Source organism: Pipistrellus kuhlii, unplaced genomic scaffold (assembly GCF_014108245.1).
Source record: "Pipistrellus kuhlii isolate mPipKuh1 unplaced genomic scaffold, mPipKuh1.p scaffold_m20_p_39, whole genome shotgun sequence".
Classification (NCBI taxonomy): domain Eukaryota; kingdom Metazoa; phylum Chordata; class Mammalia; order Chiroptera; family Vespertilionidae; genus Pipistrellus; species Pipistrellus kuhlii.
The window spans coordinates 311,432-331,026 of NW_023425539.1; the positions used below are offsets into that span (position 1 = coordinate 311,432).

A 19,595-nucleotide genomic window follows, 5' to 3' on the forward strand; every position below is an offset into this window, starting at 1 on the left:
GTTGCGGGCATATCCCCAGTAGGGGGTGTACAAGAGGCAACTGATCGATGACTCTCTCATCGATGTTTCTAACTCTCTCTCTCTCTCCCTTCCTCTCTGTACAAAATCAATAAAATATATATATATATTTTTTAAATGTGCCCAAGATCACACAACCAATATACAAAGGCCTGCTTAAGGGAAAACACACACACACACACACACACACACACACACGCAATCCAAACATTATAAAACGAAGGGTATCTATGTAAGAGTGTGGTGGGGCCATTCGGAGTCAGAGGGGACAGGAGGGAGGGCACTTCATCATGAAAGAATCCCTGGAGAAATAAAAACTGGGACTCCGGAGAGAAAGTGGGCAGGAGGAGAAAGCCCCAGGTTGAGGACACATCGGTGATTGGCAGGGGTCTCCAACTCAGACACCCACCGGGGCGGGGCCGAGCAGAAGCAGGAGAGGGTGAGATGCTCCAGCTGTCACCGAGGGAACTTCTGTGCACAGGCCCCACCGAGGCGCCTCTGTAAGCGCTGAGCAAGCCCAGCCACTCCGCGGGCGGGGATGTCTCATCGGACTCGTGACAGAAGCGGGAAGTTTCTGTGACCTTCTAGGTCTTAAAAAAATGTTTGTAGTCGGTATTTTGTTTATTTTTAATATAGTTTTGTTGATTACGCAGAGGAAGGGAGAGGGAGAGAGAAACATCAATGATGAGAGAGAATCACTGACGGGCTGCCTCCCGAGTGCCCCACAGTGAGGATGGAGCCCACAACGCAGGCACACGCCCGACTGACGGGCAATCCAGCGGTGTCCTCCTGGTTCACGGGTTGACCCTCAAACACTGAGCCACGCCGGCCGGGCTGTAGTCTGGTTTTTTAAACATCAGCAACTCACTGGGAGATTGTAAAACACTTTTTAGGCTCAAGTAGCACATCTGAGGGCCCCACACGGCCCGGGGGCTGCCAGTCTCCGACCTCCGGTGAGCTAGCAGGCGACGCTGGCTGGGGGGTGGGGCCCCGAGCAAAGAAGTCCGAACACGGATGGACACAAAATATGTTATTTATTGTCAATTTCTGCAAAGACACGTTTAAGCAACAAAATATACATTTGTCAACCTCTTAGAATTTTGTTTTATACATTAACAAATACAATGTGCTACCATAGCAATAAATTAAATGTACACTATTTACAGGACATAGGCAGTCAGGGTCCACACGTCACCCCCTCAGGAAGAGGGAAGGGGAGTCACCAAAACGGGGGGCCTCAGGTCCAAGCGGCACCCCTCTGGCCTCCCCCGGGCCGGGGTGCGGGAGGGGAGCGCATGACCGGGAGCGCAGGCGCACATGCGAAGGAGCGGGGCGTAGGGGGCACTGACCCTTCGGAGCGGAAATGTCACAAGGTCAAAGACAACAGCGTTGAAGTTCCAGCCTTCCCGCCAGACACCCTGCCCCCGGGGCTGGTAAGGCACAGAGCAGAGCCGCTGCCCCAGCACCTCTCCCCGGGCAGGGCCCCCCGTCCTTGGCCCTGCTGGGGGCTGTCTCCTCCTCCCCCAGGGCCCACGGCCCGGCTAAAGGGGGGGGGGGGCACGTGGGTTTGGGACACTTGGGGCAAGGGGCTCGTGATGAATCAGGTATCAGAGCTTGTAGAGAATGCCCCAGGCTGCGGGTCAGGCTTGGCAAACCCCTCTGACCCACCTCGCCCTGAGGGAGGGGTGGCCAGAGGCTGGGAGGAGCCGTGGGGTCCTGAGCGGCCAGGTCCCTGCCAGACACCTGCAGCCCTAAGATCTGCCTGAACCCCAGCCACCCCCCACCACCACCACCACCGACCCGCCTCTGGCGCCTCACGACTGAGTGAAGAAGGTAGTGTTTGCGTTGGCACCTTAAACCGTCAGGGCGAGAAGCCGAAGCTGGCTCCCTCCCGTCCCACCCGGTCACCTGCGTCTACATGTTTACTAACCAACGTGGCTTAAGGATCGGGGAGAATCGAAGGGTTTTCTTAGCTGAAAAGGAGGAAACGGAGGGCCGGATGACTGCGTCGACGACGCCCTGGCCTCCACCTCCCTGACACCCGGAGGTGAAGGGCCGATGTCACAGGGGAACAAGCCACTGAGATCTGTCTTCCCGCCCCATCTTCCAGGCCTGAAGCTGCACCCAGAGCCCCAGGGCCCCAGCACCCTGGGACAGCCCCACCAGCACCCTGGGCGGCTCACACCCCCAGCCAGGGCCCAGACCCAGCTCCTCAGCTCCCACAGCTCATGTCCCCGGCACCCGCTGCCACGAGGGCGGTGCCGGGAACAGGCCTGGGCTGCGTGCCCTCGGCCCGGCTTTGCCGCTGGCTGGTTAGGGGGCCTCACAAGTGACGCTCCCCTCCCAGGGGCTGCGGCTTCTCCTCCGGACGATGCACTGGCTGGATTCGATGCTAAAAGAAGCCCAGGAGGCACGGACAGCAAGATGCTCCCAGCAAGGCTGAACCACGGAATCGTCCTCAGGAAACACTCATGACAGAAACCCCAGCCGAGACCTCGCAGCAGCTCTTCCCGCCTTGTTTTTAAGCATCGTCTGAGCAGAGGCACCCGGGTGCCCGCAGAGCCCACAGGCAGTGTCCTCCGGAGCCAGAGGGGCGAGCGGGAAACACTCCTCCTCTGTGTGGGGGCGGGGGGGGAGCCCCTCGGGTACCAGCATGAGCACCATGGGGGCGAGTCTAGTCACAAGGACCCATGAGGCTTCTGCACATCTCTGAGCCCCAAGACTGGGCGCAGCAATAAAAGGAAAGACATCTGAGGCCAGAGCAGGTGCAAGGAGACTGTCCAGGCACGCGAGCTGCCTGCCCCGTGGTCCGAGGGCGGGGGCGGCTGTGGGCCCCTCTCCTCCCCCCTCACCCTGGCCATTAAACTCTGGAAGCTACAGGATGGACTTGTTAAAGATGGTGACGCAGACTCAGAGGGAGGGACCCTTCAGATCCTTCCCAGGCACCCCGTGAGCAGAGGGCAGACCCACTGCTCAGCCTGCGATTCCAGGGGCAGGACCTGTGCCTCTTGGCTTCCGGGACACGCCCAGCCCGCCTGGCCCCGGGCTCAGAGGCAGGAGCAAGGCCCTCCAGAAAGGCGGGGTCTGAAGGGGGAGGTGGGGGGCGAGCGGTGGGGGAAGGTGGGTATGAGGTTCCCAAGCAGGACAGAATAGGGACTCCCTGGAAACCCCAGAGGACCCCCGCCCCCCCCGCCCCCCCCACCCTCCACCCCTCCCGCCCCGACCACGAGCACAGCACCACCACCCAGCAGCTGCAAACACCAGCTCTCCAGAGAAGCAAGCCAGAGCCTGGGGTTGTTTTTAAAGAAATGCAATTGGACCTTCCAAGTTCCTCCAGAAACCCAGCCAGCGGGCGCCGCCAGGACCTGCAGCTCTCGGTGCCGCTGCGGGAACATTTAATCAGCGCCACGCAGACGTCTGCTGACCTTCTGACTGGAACAAACTCCACGGGGCTACGGCTTTACGTGAACACGTCTCCCAGCCGGTGTGAGGGGAGAGGCCCCGCGGCCTGCAGACGGGGTCCCACAGGGCCCACCTGCGCGGGGGACAAAGGGCCGAGGCTTTGCTCTCCCTGCCAACACAGCGGGGACGTGGCCCCAGAAGCAGGTGTGATGCTTATAGGCCTTGGCTCAGGAAGAAGCCCAGATCCGAAGCAGATGAAGCACTGACTGGGCTGGAGAACCCTGCCCGCTGCCCGTCAACGCCCCGGCCGCCCGAGGCCCAGGGGCCCGGGTGCACTTGAAACCAAGGCACCTCCGAGGGTCTGCTCCTCAGACTCCGCTCTACCTGGAGGACACCCGGAAACCCCCACCGAGGACTCGGGGCGGGAGCAGCCAGGAGGGGGCTGCCCGCAGAGAGCACGCTGGCTCACCCCGGGCGGTGGCTGTGGCTGAGGGCCCTGGCAGGCGGTGTTTCAGCTGCACCAGCCGGGGCCCGGGCTGCAGGAATCCCACCGTGTGGCAGCTGTACACCCGCCGTGGGAAAGGGGGAGAGGAGAGGGGGTCGGAGATTGAGCCTGACAGACAAAGGGCACAGCCCCCAGGCAGCACTGGACATCCCAGAGATCCCAGAACATAAACGCAGAAGGAGCTGCCCCTTCTCCTCACCTGAGTCCTCCCTCCTCGCCAAGGCCTGACTGCACCTGAGTCCTCCCATCTCCCCTCCCCGCTCTCACCAACGAACCTACGAACCTCCGCCACCAGCAGGGACAGGGATCCTGGCCTGGCCTGGGTCTCAGGGTCTCCAGCCGAGGCCCAGGCGCTCACTGCCTCGCTCCCTCCCAGCGCCTCCTCTCCTGGCACCCACCCCTCCGTGGAAAAAGCATCTGCTCCAAAGGAGAGACTGGCTCCGGCCTCTCCCACAGCAACCCCACGGGAGCCTGCGTGAACGAGGCCGCTCCCACACGCCCAGCCCTGGGGCAGCTTCACCAGGCCAGGCCCAGGCAGCAGGGACAGAGGCCCCGGCCGGCAGCTGCTGTGGGCAGGGGGGAAGAAGCTCCTAGCACAGACGCAAACAGATGTTGGGAGCTCCAGAAACGTGGGAGCGACAGAGCTGGCTTCCACCAGCCGACATCTTCAAGGAGCTACAGAGTCGGCTCCTGGAAAAGTGCTCCCTCCAGCTCACAAAATGCCTCTTCGCAGGACCCTTTGCTCTCCCCCCACCCCCACCAGGCTCGGCCTCTCGGCTCTCTGAGTCCCCAGTACCAAGACCCCCCGTTCACCCAACGCTGGCTGCCGCAGACAAAAACGAGGTAACAAGTGACCCAGACACACAGCACGTGAGGGATCAGGAGAAGGGAAGCCCGGAGGAATGAGGCCTTGTCCAGAGAGGGCGAGGGGCTGGCAGGGTGTCTTGGCAAAGGAGCGGGCGGGGCTGTGCCGGTCGGGGCACTGGGACAGGTAGCTGGTCGGTCTGGCGAGCAGGTGGCCGACGGAGCCACAGGCCTGTGACGGTCAGAGTAGTGAATGGCACCCCCAGACTGCTGGGATCGGAGCCTTCTCCAAGACAGAATCGGGGTTCCCTGGAGGAGACAAGAAGGGGGGAGGCGATCAGACACTGGGTGGAGGAAGGAAGGGCGGACACGGGTGCCCACGGCCATAGCCCGTGGATATGCTGGGACAGGAGGGGCCCACCCAGGGCGCCCGGCGTCAGACCGCAGAGCAGGCTGGCGTCGGCGGGAACCTGGTGAGCAGGGTCTGCGGTGCAGGATGGGAGTGAGTGTGCCGGCACCCCCAGCTCACCTGCCTTTTTACAGATGAGGTTTGTGCAAATGGGCTCAGCTCTGCCCCTCCTCCCCTTGGTCCCAACTGGAACCTCAGCCCTGCAGCCCCGTAGCAGGGGGAATCAGGGGATCTCTGCTAATTCACCAGCACACGTTCGGGCCTCGGGGGGGAGCTGGGCCCAGGCCTGATCTGCTGAAAGCCACACTCTCCTGCCTGCCCCGGACTGGCTGTGGCTGCCAGCAGGGTCCTCCCTCGGGCGGCGCAGTGGTTAGGGTGCTGAGGCGTCTCTGGGCACCCGGGGAGGAGAGCTCAGCCCAGGGCCCTGGGAAAGGCCGCTGATGGCAGAGAGGCAGGGGCTGACGGACGGACGGACGCCTCTCCCTCCAGGAGAGGAAGCAGCGCTGGGGGACTGGCCCAGCCAGGCTCCTCTGGGGCAAGGGGACCGACTCAGTGAGTCCGGCCCAGACCCACACAACCTTCCCATCCACACGGAGGCCGCCGTCTCCCTCCCATCCCGGCCCAGCACAGAGGCTTCAGAAGAGGCGACTACCCTCCCGGCCGGCAGGGCCTCGGGACAGTGTTGGGTCAGCAGGCCCCGCGGCCACCGCAGAACAAACACCTGACCCACCTTTGACAGGCGAAGTCTCCTCTTCGCATTAGTGACCCTGTTCCAAGGAAAACCCATGTGAGAGTTTTATAAAACGAGGCAACATAACCCCTGCCGACGGCACCTTCCGCGCGCCCAGCTCTCCGCTCTCCGGGCAGCTCAGAAGGGATCCGAGGCCCCAGGAGCCAACGGTTCACAGCTCACGTCTGTGTGTCCGAGGGTGTGGCTCTCACACGGGGCGCGAGGCAGAGGTGGCTGGCGACCCCCAGGCTGCTGCCCGCACCACGCGGGACCCACAGCCTCACCCCCCCCACCCCCATGGGACCAGAGGTTCCTCCAAACCCCCCGCCCCCCCCCCCTGCCCCACTGTGACAGGCCCCAGGAAGGAAGGCTGGCTGGGAAGAGGGTGGGATGTGGGATGCAGGAGGCTCCCCCTGACGCCCCCACACCCCTAGGTCCTTACTGCACTGGAGCTCGCGTGGCTGAGCTTATCAAAGCGGAATTTCAGGTTTGACCTCGGGGAATTTCTGCCTTTGGCATCTAGGAGAAAGAAGAATGCCCAAGGAGAGGGTGAGGCTGTGGCAGGCAGGGGCTGCTGGGGGACTGGGCAGGGAGACACTATCAGACGCATCAATTCACAAGAGCCAACCCTTACATTTTTACAAATGTCGTGAGCTGCTTGTTACACACACAGTCACAAGCTTAGCCCTGGTTTGTGTGCTCAATGGTTAGAGCCGCAGCCTGCACTATTCCTTGTCAGGGGCATGTCCCTGGGTTGCAGGTTTGATCCCCGGCCCTACTTTGAGGCATATGCAGGAGGCAACCCATCAATGTATTTCTCTCACATCAATGTTCCTCTCCCTCTCTCTTTCTTCCTCCCTCCTTTCCACTCTCTCTAAAAAAAATATCAATGGAAAAAATATCTTCCAGTGAGGATTAATTTTAAAAAATCAATTATAAGCTTAGAATTAAGTGATATTCGTCAAAGGTAATAAATACTCAAAAGCCATCGCTTCCTCGTTATTTCACTGTATTTTACCATTCCCTATTCTTTTAAGGTTATTTACGTCAGTCACGTCGGTGGCTTGAGATCAGCAGATGCTACAAATCAACTTGATCTGCTGTTTTGTTGCCGAGACTTCAGAAACTGATGGAGAGAATATTAGTAATATAGACGCAACGTGGAAGCGTATGTGTCTATAGCATTACGAATAACACGGAAAGTTCTCCCGGTATTTGAGGCCTGGGAAGGCTGAGGAACGTGTCCAGTGTCACATCGCTCGTCAGTGGTGGACCAGGGTCCTGTGCTTGCCCTCACCCCACCGTGCTGCCCTCCCGGAGGGCGGGACCAAGGCTCTGACTTCTGGGCACCCACAGAGCCCATCAGTGCCTGCCAGGCACATGCCCCTCAGGTGCCAACCTTCACCCTCTCCCCAGAGCCGCTCCTCCTACTCTGTCCAACTGCAGGGATCCCAGGACCCCAAGGCCCAGACTCCTTGCTCTCTCTGAAGCCCCCGCTACTGAGCCCCGAAGATTTACCTCCTTGGCTTCTCTCCAATCCAATGCTCCCTCACCCCACAATCCATGCCCATCACCCCCACCACTCACCGTGACCCTCTCGGATCTTCCCCCTGCACCTGCTCCCACCAGTCCTTCTCCTGGCCCTGCTGCAGCCACAAAACGGTCTTTCTCAACCCCAGATGGCGCTTCTCTGCTTAGGAACCCTCAGAGACTTAAGACCTCCCCATGGCTCCCACTGCCTGCAGGACAGAGCCCAGATCCTCACCAGGAGCAGCCCTGGCCCTGTCCCCTAACCATGGCCTCCTTCTCACCTTCTCCTGTCCCCCTGGCCCTGTCCCCTAACCACTGTCCCCTCTCACCTGTCCCCTGTCCCCCTGGCCCTGGCCCCTAAACATGGCCTCCTCTCATCTGTCCCCTGAACCCCTGGCCCTGGCCCCTAACCATGGCCTCCTCTCACCTGTCCCCTGAACCCCTGGCCCTGGCCCCTAACACTGTCTCCCCTCTCCCCTGTCCCCCTGGCCCTGTCCCCTAACCATGGCCTCCTTCTCACCTTCTCCTGTCCCCCTGGCCCTGTCCCCTAACCACGGCCTCCCCTCTCACCTGTCCCCTGTCCCCCTGGCCCTGGCCCCTAAACATGGCCTCCTCTCATCTGTCCCCTGAACCCCTGGCCCTGGCCCCTAACCATGGCCTCCTCTCACCTGTCCCCTGAACCCCTGGCCCTGGCCCCTAACACTGTCTCCCCTCTCCCCTGTCCCCCTGGCCCTGTCCCCTAACCACTGTCCCCTCTCACCTGTCCCCTGTCCCCCTGTCCCCATCCCCTAACCACTGTCCCCTCTCACCTGTCCCCTGTCCCCCTGGCCCTGGCCCCTAACCACTGTCCCCTCTCTCACCTGTCCTGCCACCATTGTGAACTCCAGCCCCCTGACCCACGTGTGGTTCCAGATCACAGCCTCTCAGTTCCCTGCGGGCCTCTCATGTGCTGTTCCCTCCACCTGCAGCGCTCTCCCCACCGGCACCTGCACTCGGAGGACCATCGCTGTGATGGGGGCCCCGAGTCGGAGATGGGGAGGGGCGAGAGGTCCGTGGAAGGAACTCGGCCTCTCTGAGCTCATTCCCGGGAGTAACGGGAGGATGAGAACAGGCCCCAAAGGCGGATGCGGGGCAGACGCAGTGAGGGACCGGCGTTCGAGGCCTCACACCGGGGTTGGACCGAGACCCGCCAGTTCCGGACGCCGGGCTGGCGCCCCACACACAGTGCTCAGGGCCCGGCCACGGGGCACACACCAACCTGTCGGGCTCCGGCTCATGATGATGGGCGTGGTGGCCGCCCCCAGGCTGGGGCTCTCGCTGCTTGGGGACGAGCTGTAGACAAACACCTCCTGCTTGAAGGGCGAGGTTGTGGACGGCTGGCTGCTCTGGGGAGAGAGGCTGGGTGAGCGAGGCGGGCCCACCCTCAGCAGACCTGGCAGCCCCTGACCCCCACGGCCCCCCACGGCCTCCACGGCCCCCCACTTCCCCCCACGGCCCCCCACGGCCCCCCAGTGCCCACGTGGACACGCTCTTTCCTCCCGCGGCCTCAGCCCTGGCTCCCTCCAGCCCCAGGCAGGGCCCCTGACCACACTCAGGCAGCGCTGATCTCTCTCCTCACCGTCCCAGAACCCCACGGCAGGGACACGCTCAGCCTGACCTCTGACCCTCTGCCGCTGCTGCTCCCCTGTCACCCCAGGGAGACCCCAAACCGCCGCTCCCAGAGGGTGGAAACGGCTGAGTGGGTCACCTCTTGCTTCCATACTCCCTCCAGCGCCGCCTGCCCCCTCCCCCCCTCCCTCTAAGCCTGGAGGGGCTCTGCCACCAGGAGCTGTTTTAACACATGGAGGAGCGGTGGGCCTCCCCACGGCCAGGCTGGCCAGGCCGCACCTACCCCACTGTCACACTCCTCCATGGCCTCGCCCTCCCCGGCCGTGCTGCTGAAGCTGCTGGTGCTGGAGGAGGAGCGGGAGATGTTGGCCCGGCCGTTCTCCTTCAGCTTCATGAAGGGCCTGCAGGGGCGGGAAGGCGGCCCTGGTCACACGAGGGGGCCGAGGCAGGGCAGGACCCCAGAGACAGAGTGTCTCCCCATGCCCTGCCTGCTGGCTGGTGCGTCCCAGGGAGTCCCCCAAGCGGGAGGTGTCGGAGCAGAGACCCATTCCAGGGCCCGCGGGGCGAGAGCCGGCCTCCCGGCCTCCCGGCCGCACTCTTACTTCTCCTTGCTGGGACAGATCTCCGGGGAGCTGGGGTTGGACGAGGTCTCGGACTTTATCTCCTGCGAAGAGTGCCCGCCGTCCACAGTCTTGGGGTTGCTGGATGCACTGTCACTGAAGAGATGAGGATGAAGAGGGGTGAGCCGGTTCCCCACTCCCACCTCACCCAGGCCCGAGACTGCACCAAGGGGGCCTGTGGGGTCACAGCATCCCCGACAAAGCACAGCCACCAGGCCACCTCTCCCACCCACGCCCCCTCAGAGAACAGGGCTTTCTGCTTTGCCAGGTCCCTCCCCTGCAGGCTCCTGGGTGAGGGTCCAGAGCTACCAGGCAGGAGTCCTGGCTTGATGCCCCCGAGCCCAAGTCCATCCCAGCTGGCAGAGCTCTAGGTAAGGGCAGGCCACAGAGGGAGTGGAGTGAGGTCTGGGCCATCCAGCATCACAGCCAGCGCACACGCACCCCGCGGGGCCTCGGCTGCTGCAGAAGGCCAGGGGGCGCCCTTCACACAGACCACAAATGGCTCCCGGATGCGTGTGCTGATAGCTGGGAAGGGCTTCTGGGCAAACAGGCTGCTCCCAGCCAGGGCCACGGCTTCCCTTCCACAGCTTAACAAATGCCGCAAACCTGCCCACCAGTTGCTCAGTGCCCACTGTTGGGGCCCTGTCCCTAATGTACTTTTATGTTCATGACAGCTTCATGGACATACAATCCGCATACAACTCACTCACTTAAACAGTGCGGCTCAAAGGGGGACATGAGGGAGGAAGCACTGAATGAGTGACAGGGACATAGGGGAGGAAGCACTGAATGAGTGACGGGGACATAGGGGAGGAAGCACTGAATGAGTGACAGGGACATGAGGGAGGAAGCACTGAATGAGTGACAGGGACATAGGGGAGGAAGCACTGAATGAGTGACAGGGACATAGGGGAGGAAGCACTGAATGAGTGACAGGGACATAGGGGAGGAAGCACTGAATGAGTGATGGGGACATAGGGGAGGAAGCACTGAATGAGTGACAGGGACATAGGGGAGGAAGCATTGAATGAGTGACAGGGACATAGGGGAGGAAGCACTGAATGAGTGACGGGGACAAGGGGGAGGAAGCACTGAATGAGTGACGGGGACAAGGGGGAGGAAGCACTGAATGAGTGATGGGGACATGGGGGCCTGATGTGGGGACCAGGGTTCGAAGGAAGCCATAGCTCGAAGCTGACGCTGCCCGCAGCCCTCCGAGGGCGCCCACCCAGGCCAGGCTGGACACTCACCTCCGTGTCCGGCTGTCCCCTTGGCCTTCAGAGCCCGTGTGCAGACGGGGGAAGAGCCCCGACCTCCGCTTGATGGGGCTCCGCGACTGGTTCTTCGCAGTTGCCGCCGCCACCGGAGGCTGCCAAGGCAACCGCCAACATGAGCGCTCACTCCCCACACCCGGTCCCTTCCCTTCACCCCCTTTCCGGTCCACAGAGCCTGGGCACCTCCTCCCACCCCACAACTGGTCTGGAGGGACCCCGGAAACACGACAGCTGGGAAGGGTGGGGTCTGTCGGCCCAAGCCGCCTGCAGGGAAGGCGTGTTTTCCCATGTTCTTAGCCCAATGCTTATGGCCCCAGGTAACAATCCGCTAGAACAGAATCCTTGGAGGAACGTGGGGTCAGGGCCACCCTAAGGAGAACCCACGTACTGAGAGGACAGAATGACCGAGGGGGGTCACAGACTGGGACCCAAAAGCTGAGAGAGTCCTGGGAGCGACCCGGTGCAATTTCTCGCTTTACTGAGGAGGACGTGGAGGAGAGGAGGGGCGAGGGCACTGGGTCTGGGTCACAAATCCCCGACAGGACAGCATGCGGTCCACACGCACCCTCAGGCAGGCACCCACAGGGGGCTGCCACGCATGTGGCTCTGCTTCTGCCGCGCGCGGGAGATGCCGGCGGGGGAGGGCAGCAGAATGGGAGGTGGGGACGGGCGCCCCCCAGGCCTCTAAGCCAGGCAGGCCCCATGTTCGCCGTTTGCACATGGTGCAACCTTGGGCAAAAAGTGGGAGAATTCTCTGGGCCTCGGTCTCACCCACAGGTTGGAGGTAAGTGCCCTGCCCCGATCCCTTCCCAGACCCTCAAATGCATCATACACGATCGTTTACAATACCAGTGGTCAGTGCCGTGGTCGGTGTGTTCTACTAGTACAAAAAAGGGCAAGAAAACCCCAACGTGCACAAATACAAAGCCCCTTCGCTTTACAGAAGGAGGGACTCTGGTCCCCGCACCTGGCCAGCTCCTGGTGCAAGCTGACCAGACCCAAACCCCTGGGCCGGCCGGGCTGTCCTCTCTTAGAGCTGTACATACAGCGATGAAGAGCGGAGACTTAGGATCTGGGCGATGTACACCCAAATCCCAGTCCTTCTGGCTTCGCTGGGTGACCTCCAGCAAATTACCTAACCCCTCGGGGCCTCCCCTTCCGCCCATGTGCGAAGGAGAGCACTCAGCACCTCCCTCAGTGTCACAGGGACCCAGGAGTTACTTCGCTCAGTGCCCGGTGCACAGCAGGCGGGGGCAGCTGCGTGTCATCAGGAATAACAAAGGCAGGGCCCTCTCACGGGCTGGTCCTGAGGAGGCCCAGGCGACAAGGAAACTCAGAGAGCAGGACAACAGGTGGGCTCCGGTCTGCGCCAGCCGCCAGTGCTGCCTGGCTGGGGGGTGGGGGTCGGGCCTAGGCAGCCTCAGTCTCCCTCCCCATCATCCAGCTCGCCCTGCTGATCCCCTGGCCCAGGCCTGGGTGAACACACCCCTCCCCCCACCACGGCCTGGGGGACCCCAGGGCCTGCAGACACTCACCGAGAAGGTGGTCTTGGTGACCTCCACGCTGTTGTGGGAGATGCCGCCGCTGAGGCTGCCGGGGAGGCCCCCGCCGTGCGGCTTCTTCTGGCTGGTCACCATGGTCTCCATGGAGTGGCTGCGCACACGGATGGCCCTCTGTGGGGACAGCAGGGGAGCGGGGCCTGAGGGTTGGAGCCAGGCCTCTCCAGATGACCCCACTGCCTCAGTGGGATCTGTAGACACACGCCAGGCTCTCCTCGCTCCTCTCTCTCTCTCTCTCTCTCTCTCTCTCTCTCTCTCTCTCTCTCTCGCCTACATGCTAATCACTACAGTCTGCAGAGGGCTTTCACAGGCTCTGGGCCTGTGGTGCTCTGCAGGCAGAGGCGAGGGAGGGTACTGGACAGAGGAGTCTGAGGGGTCAGTGCCCCAGATGCCCTGCGAGGTGGACAAAGGTTGTTAGAGGGACGGAAAGCGAGGCTCGGAGAACTGACCAAGCCTGAGCTTCCTCATCTGCAGATCAGGAATGACACGGTCCAAGCAGCAGAAAACGAAGCGTCCTCCTATATTTAAATACTAGGCATCCCTCCAAAACCGGTTTGGCTCAGTGGATAGAGCGTCGGCCTGCGCACTGAAAGGTCCCGGGTTCGATTCCGGTCAAGAGCATGTACCCTAGTTGTGGGCACATCCCCAGTAGGGGGTGTGTAAGAGGCAGCTGATCGATATTTCTCTCTCATCGATGTTTCTAACTCTCTATCCCTCGCTCTTCCTCTCTGTAGAAAATCAATAAAATATATTAATAAATAAATAAACAAACAAACAAACACTGGGTATCCCTTCTGCTGTCACCCCGAAGTGCGCCTGGTACAACTTAGTATATGTTCCCAGTTGGTGCCCTGTGGCCAGAGCACTTCCGGGTCCGTACACTGAGCCACACCACACTCGGCAGCGGCTAACGATGAGCCCGCAGCTGGTGCCGCTGCCAACACAGGACAGGCACGCTCAGACTCCAGGCTGCTCAGGCCGCATGGAGCCCTGTGCCCACTTAGGGCCACCAAAGAACGAAGGGCCCATCTGTACACAGCGCAGTGTCCAGGGGTGGGGGGAGACAACCAGGACAGTCACCGGTCCCAGTGCCTGCAAGGATGAGAACAGTTAACATGAAGATTGCTGCGCGCACGGCAGGGAGAGAGCTGGGAGGTGCCGGCTGCTCTCGGACAGCTCGGCAGGGCTCTGCAGGCCGCCTGCGTTGCTCTGGAACCGGACTCGAGGTTAGAGGGAGGCAGACAGATCCCACTTGGACCTGAGGGAGGATTTCCTGGCACTGGAAGTCCTAGAGGCTCCCACCGACCATGAGGACGATGCTCCCTGGTCCTGAAGGCCTTCAAAGACAACAGGAGTTCTGGGAAGGGAAGTTTCTCTCCAGGACCCCCCAAACCCCACATCATTTCCCTTCAGTCCTTCGATAATGCGGCCAGGTGGCCATACTTATAAAGCTCTTAGCAGAGCACCCGGCACACACTAAGTACCTAGTCAATGTGGCTACTCTTCTTCTTAACAGCAAGTACTTGTCACGTGCTTCCTGTGTGCCCAGCACTGCCAGAAACAGGAAGAATTGCAGGAGGGGAGTCAAAGACGTAGGAGAGATGGGCCCTGCCTCCAAGGAGTGTCCAGTCAGCAGGGGAACAAGGCATCCCTAAACTGAGGGCAATGGAAGAGGCCCAGAGCCGCTCTGTTAACCAGAAGTCCAGGCCCCCACGGCCTCAGAGCCTCACGGATGCAGACATTACTAGTTGCTCACATACAAGAGCCATCCCCGCCATGTTCCTTGCTGGCAGAGCCACCGTCCGGCCCAACGCCCCCTCTTCCTCCACAGGACGAAGGAGTAAACCATGGCCCTCTCAGGCAGTCACCTCATCCATGCCTTTGCCAGTGGGACATGAGGAGACGTCCCTGGGGGCTTCAAGGAAAGACCTCCTCAGCAATTCCCAAAAGAGGTGACACCTCTGCACCTAGGATCACCGCCGCCGTGGGGCCGTGAGGGGTCAAGTCTACGGGTGAAGCTGACAGGATGGGGATGGCAGAGGACAGGGGGACAGAATCTGCCCGCCATTGACCACACGGAGCCACAAGCCACCTAGGCCTTCCGGTGAAGGGAGCTAGTGGATCTTCCTCATGGCGTGAGTCAGCTGAGGCGGGGAGTTCTCGGAACCTCAGCTTCAGAAAACCCATGCAGAAGGACAAAGGTGGGACACTGCCCCCATCCTCGCCTGGCTCACACCCACGCGTGAACCACATGTGTCTGCTTCCGCGCTCTGCGTGTCCACCTATGTGGAACGGCCGCCCTTCCCTCCCTTGAAGCACTGAGTCTACGGAAAGGTCGTCCGGAGAAAGCAGCGGGAATGCTGCCCCAACCCGGGAGCTCTCCCCAAGGTCGGGCATTCGCCAAGCTCAGGAGTGGCTGAGGCCCACACCCTGCCTGCCTTCCTATCCTGAGGAGGAAGCTGACTCAGGAAGGAGGGCCGTTTGCAAAGATGATGGTCCTGGAGGTGAGCTCCCCTTGGACAAGGCAGGGAACCCATCAGCTGTGCATCCCTGATGGCATTCATCTGGCCTGGCCTGTCTGAGCCGAAGACGCCCCCTCGAGGGACGTCAACTCTCTCTCTTTCTAGACCACAGAGGAGCATCTCCCAGCAACATGGATAAACAGCCAGCACCTTCTCTTCATTCCACCACCCAAACATCAGTCAGACATGTGCCCATGGGAAAGCTGAAGGCAGGGAAGGCATGGCGCCACTCGGAGGTGTCCTTGGATAAACAGAGTTTCCTTAAACGAGTCACGTGCTCCATCAACTCAACCTCATTCCATCCATTGGTGCCTCATGTGTGCTGCCACCACCACCGTCATCGACTGTGACATGTCAATGGCTCTTTTATGTTGGGATGCTTTCTCACTGCCTCTCTGCGGAGGAGATTAAAGAGCCCTGTGTGACGGCAGCTGGTCCATGGAGCGTCACACACGTGATCTTACTGCATCCTTCCAGCTCTGGGACACAGAGAGGGCAGTCACAGAGAAAAGGTCCTGAAATGCAAATGGCTGTGAGGTCACACCAAAGGTAAGAGATGGAACCAGGACCAAACCCAGGACCCTGGGCTCCAGACCAAAGGGTCCCAAGAACCAGCCCAGCTTGGACATATAATCCAACTGGCTGATGGACTGAGGATGTCGAGAAACCAAGTGATTTCGGCCCCCCTGACATCAGGGAGGACTCGTCTCCCCAAAGGCCCATGGTGCTGCTGAGTCAGTGGGGTAAGTCTGAGGCTACAGCGGCTGCTGGCGGGGAACTCCGGGGATGTGCGAGGCTTGACTCCTGGTTCTCCCCGGCACGGCGTGTGAGCCTCTCTGAGACAGCCTCCTCCCCTGTATAGTGTGGTGATGGTCCCCAGGTGAGGATGACACGATGGATGACCAATCCCTGGCGTGACACCTGCTTGCTCAAGGTCATCTCTCCTCCCCACTCTTAGGGATGGGAAAAGAGAGGTGATGGCTCCCTCGAAACCCTACAATGAGGCTCCGTTTGGACAAAATCACCCAGTGACATGGTCTAAAGTCATTGACATGTCACATGTCAATCTGAGGTAGAGCTGGACACACAGCTTTTTCAAATCGGTCAGGAGAGTCAGGTACAGGGCGAAGAAGAATACAGAGCACGGCGATGTGGACAGAGGGAGGCAGGAGAGAAGAGGACAGGCCCATGAAGCCTTTGCCGGGGCGTCAGGAGGTCTCCGGGGACCCGGCCCCCTCTCCCACTTAGACCCTGCGCATCCAGGCCACAGCTCACGTCCTCTCTGCCTGCATCTTCCCAGGGACGGGCTGCTCACTGCCTTTGAAAAGATCTGCACACCAAGCTGAAATCTTACCATTTCCAGATGTTGGCGCCATGGACTAGTCTGTTCCACACTTCACACAACTATCCCTATCTGTCCTCAGATGCTCTGAGTTCTGTCACCTCTAGTTCTGTCCCCCACCCTGAGTCGCCATGGTTTCCCAACCCTCGGCACACTGTGGGGGGAGTGAGAAGAGAGGGATGGAGTCACTCCCGCATGTCTGCGTGTGTCACACCAGCTAGTGTCACAGAGGGAACCCGTCTCCTCCGGGCCTGCCCCAAACCCCACTTCTTTACGAATAGCTTTTGTGAATTGTTTCCACCTAACAAATTCAACTTGGGGGACCCAATTCACAAGGATAACTCTAAGGGGAACACATGCTTACCTGCACCAAGTAAGCCACAGAGGCAGGGCCGGCGGAGAGAAAGATGCTAATTTCTTGCCGGCTATGACGACCCCCTAATTGGAAGAATCTGAGGTCCAAAGCAGGGTCTCCTGCCCCTTTAGCAGCACAAATAAAGGAGGAAGGCTGGTGGAAGTAGGAAGTATCCCTCCATGTCTCCTTTCAGACAAACCAGAGCTCCATCCCATGAGCTGCCTTTGCCAGAGCTACTTGCAGAGTGGCACTCCGGCCACTAGGGGTCAGAGCAGACCAGAGCATCGGCTGCCAGCCCCTCAGAGGCTGGGAGACATTCACCCAACAGTCCTGCTCTCCGCTGTCCCAGTTCTGGGGCTGGTGGTGACCCTCTCCTCTGGCCCTCAGGCCCTCCTTCTGCATGAAGTCATCAGAGGCTACTCATCATGGCTACTCAGGGTTTCTCAAAATGTGGCTCCCACAAGCTTTGTGTACATATTTTGCCTTTCTCTTTTATCAGGGACCAACAGAAACCTCAACAGCGGGCAGGGGCTGAGCACGGCATTTGAGAACAACAGTTCAGAGATCAATATTTTTCAAATGTGAGTAATACCCAGCTGCTCGGAAGAGAAAACTATTCTGGGTGGAGGAGGGCGATGGGGGAAGGAATGCGGGACCATCTGTAACATTGTCAGCAATAACTAATATACATGTTTTTCACCTAAACCTATTCTTGCAAGACTCCAAGACTCTGTCCACAGACCCCCAGCTGCATTGGTCCTTGCCCACGTACTCATGTCTTTCAATGGTGAGTCTCGCTGCCAAAGTTTAATCTCGACTGGAAAAGCATTTTTTATATCATCCGCTACTTAACAATGCAAGATGTGTATGTGTTTGTAGAACGGGAGGATTCCCGAGAATATCCCCAAGCTCCTCAGAAGCAGGCCTAGGCATCCATGAACCAACGGTTCTGTTTCTCGGGAAAGAAACACTAAGCTGACAGCCCGTGAACGGAAGCCGGACATGGAGAGGAGAAGAGCTACTCTATGTGGTGTGAGGGGCCAGGAGCACAGCCTGGGGCGGCGACGGGTCTGCTCTGGGCAGAGGGACAGAGGGACAGAGGACAGAGGGACAGAGGGTCCTTGAGCTGTAGGGGAGGGGAAACAGCCACAGAGGCAGGGATGGGTACCTGGGGTCGCTGTGAGCCTGGGGACTTCTCGATTATGTCTCTGTGCTTCTGTGGGACGAGAACTGTGACAGGAAGGAGAGAGACAGCAGGAACCTCTCCTCCTGGAATCAGTTCACGCACCACTCTCGCAAGGACTTCGTGGCGGTCCAGACACAACGCCCAAAGGAATGACAATAATCCTGACACCACAGCACCGTCCAAGATGCCCGGGAAGAAATGGGGAAACTGAAGTCCGTTTTCTGAGCTGGGCAGACCACAGCCCGGGACGCCCACCGAAGGCCGGGATGGAACACACAGGGCCACGAGCTCATGTCCCGACGGGAGGAGGAGACCAAGCTACTCATCCCCGGCAGAGCTCGGAAGGTTCGCTCTGCGCCACTGGCCGTGACGGCCCCTCCCTCACCCCACAGGGCCCCTCGGACACGGGCGGAAGCCGAAGGTAGAAGGGACTGTCCTCAGCCCACGGTTGGAAGTAGTCAGGGCTGAAGAGAAAACTTCCCTGGATTACTGGGCCAGAGACAAGGAACGGACAGGGCCTGGAGATGTCCCTCCATGGGAAAGCCCGGGAGTCAAGCCACTGGCGTCGGCCAAGAGGCAGGGGCCTGGGACATGGCCTCGGGTCACTGCCTTTAGACCCGAAACCTGCCAGGCTGTTTTGTCCGCTGGGCACCGTGGGCACGGCCTGCAGGAGTTCCCAGGTTATAGAAATATTTGAAAACTGAAAAAAACTATTATTAACTCCAAAAGGAGAGAGAAAGCTGCAAAAACGGAAAGCAACAAATCACCAGATGTCTGCAGTCAGCGACAGCTCGAGACGTGTACAAATCACATCTGCTGTGGAGCCGGGAGCATCTGACATGCTTGCCAGGATGTGGGCGGAGCCTCGGAGGTGTTCCTAGTTACCTGGTCTCCCGTCCACCCCTCCCTCTGCCGGGCTAGCTGCCCTGGCTCCCTCTTTCCTCCCCACTCCTCTTCTCCCACCACCCCGCCCTCCTCTGTATCTCAATTCCTCCCGTTTCGCCCTGGCCGCCACTGTCCATCAGGGCTGGGACAGATGCCCCAGGAATCTCCCACCAGCCGGGACACGCAGCCGGCTCCTGCCCGCGCCCGCGTGAGGAATCTCGGCAGCTGGCCCTGGGGGCCAGCAGGCCCTGCCCTGCGCTCCGTGCCGCTGCCTGGCACGGGGGCAGACCCCAGGCTTGCCCGGGCCAGGCTAGTGGGTGGAATCTTAACTGAGTTGGGACCCAGAGGCGGTGTCATGTGGCAACTGGGAGCACGCGCCCCGGCGTCTGCCAGACACGCTTCGATTCCCGAATCTGTTGGGTGACTTGGGACAAGTGATTCCGTTTCTCCGGGTCTCCGTTTCCTCACGTGCAAAATGACACTCCTAACTATCGAAATCGGGTATCGGCGATTCTACCCGCAATCCCAGCCTTGCACAGGGCGAAGGGAATGGCCATGAGGGTTCAGAGGGGTAGTGGGGGGGGGGGGGTTAAGCTTTCGCTGTACAGGGCAATGCAGACAGCACACATGTTCACCGGGCACTGACTGTACTCCAGGCCATGCAACCTCTTCAGACTATTTCCATGAGTTCTCCCAGCAATGCCCACACGCAGGACCTGTCGGCCATCCCTGTGTGGTTAATGCAGCTCAGAGACTTGAAAGACAGTGGCCAGGGTCACCCAGCTGGGGTTCTAACACAGGCAGGTCCAGCCTCACCCTCACACCCTGTCCCCAAAACGGCAGCTT

General features: G+C 60.3%; 1 protein-coding gene across 10 annotated transcripts in view; it reads right to left on the reverse strand.

Annotated features, from left to right (window-relative positions):
* Positions 1–3,985: 3,985 nt before the first annotated feature.
* Positions 3,986–19,595, reverse strand: part of RAP1GAP2 (RAP1 GTPase activating protein 2) — a 211,038-nt gene continuing 195,428 nt past the window's right edge. For 6 of the 10 annotated variants that reach the window (XM_036408405.2, XM_036408404.2, XM_036408407.2 and 3 more), the window contains 8 exons: positions 12,436–12,573; positions 10,877–10,995; positions 9,609–9,722; positions 9,290–9,407; positions 8,657–8,783; positions 6,311–6,387; positions 5,869–5,905; positions 3,987–5,038 (listed from right to left, as the gene is read on the reverse strand). In XM_036408405.2, the coding sequence (XP_036264298.1) occupies positions 5,897–5,905; positions 6,311–6,387; positions 8,657–8,783; positions 9,290–9,407; positions 9,609–9,722; positions 10,877–10,995; positions 12,436–12,573 (702 nt within the window). In that variant the 3' untranslated portion in view covers positions 3,987–5,038; positions 5,869–5,896. Of the gene's footprint in view, positions 5,039–5,868; positions 5,906–6,310; positions 6,388–8,656; positions 8,784–9,289; positions 9,408–9,608; positions 9,723–10,876; positions 10,996–12,435; positions 12,574–19,595 lie in introns of all 10 variants that reach the window. The other 4 variants (XM_036408408.2, XM_036408410.2, XR_006739624.1 and 1 more) reach the window with 3 other exon arrangements.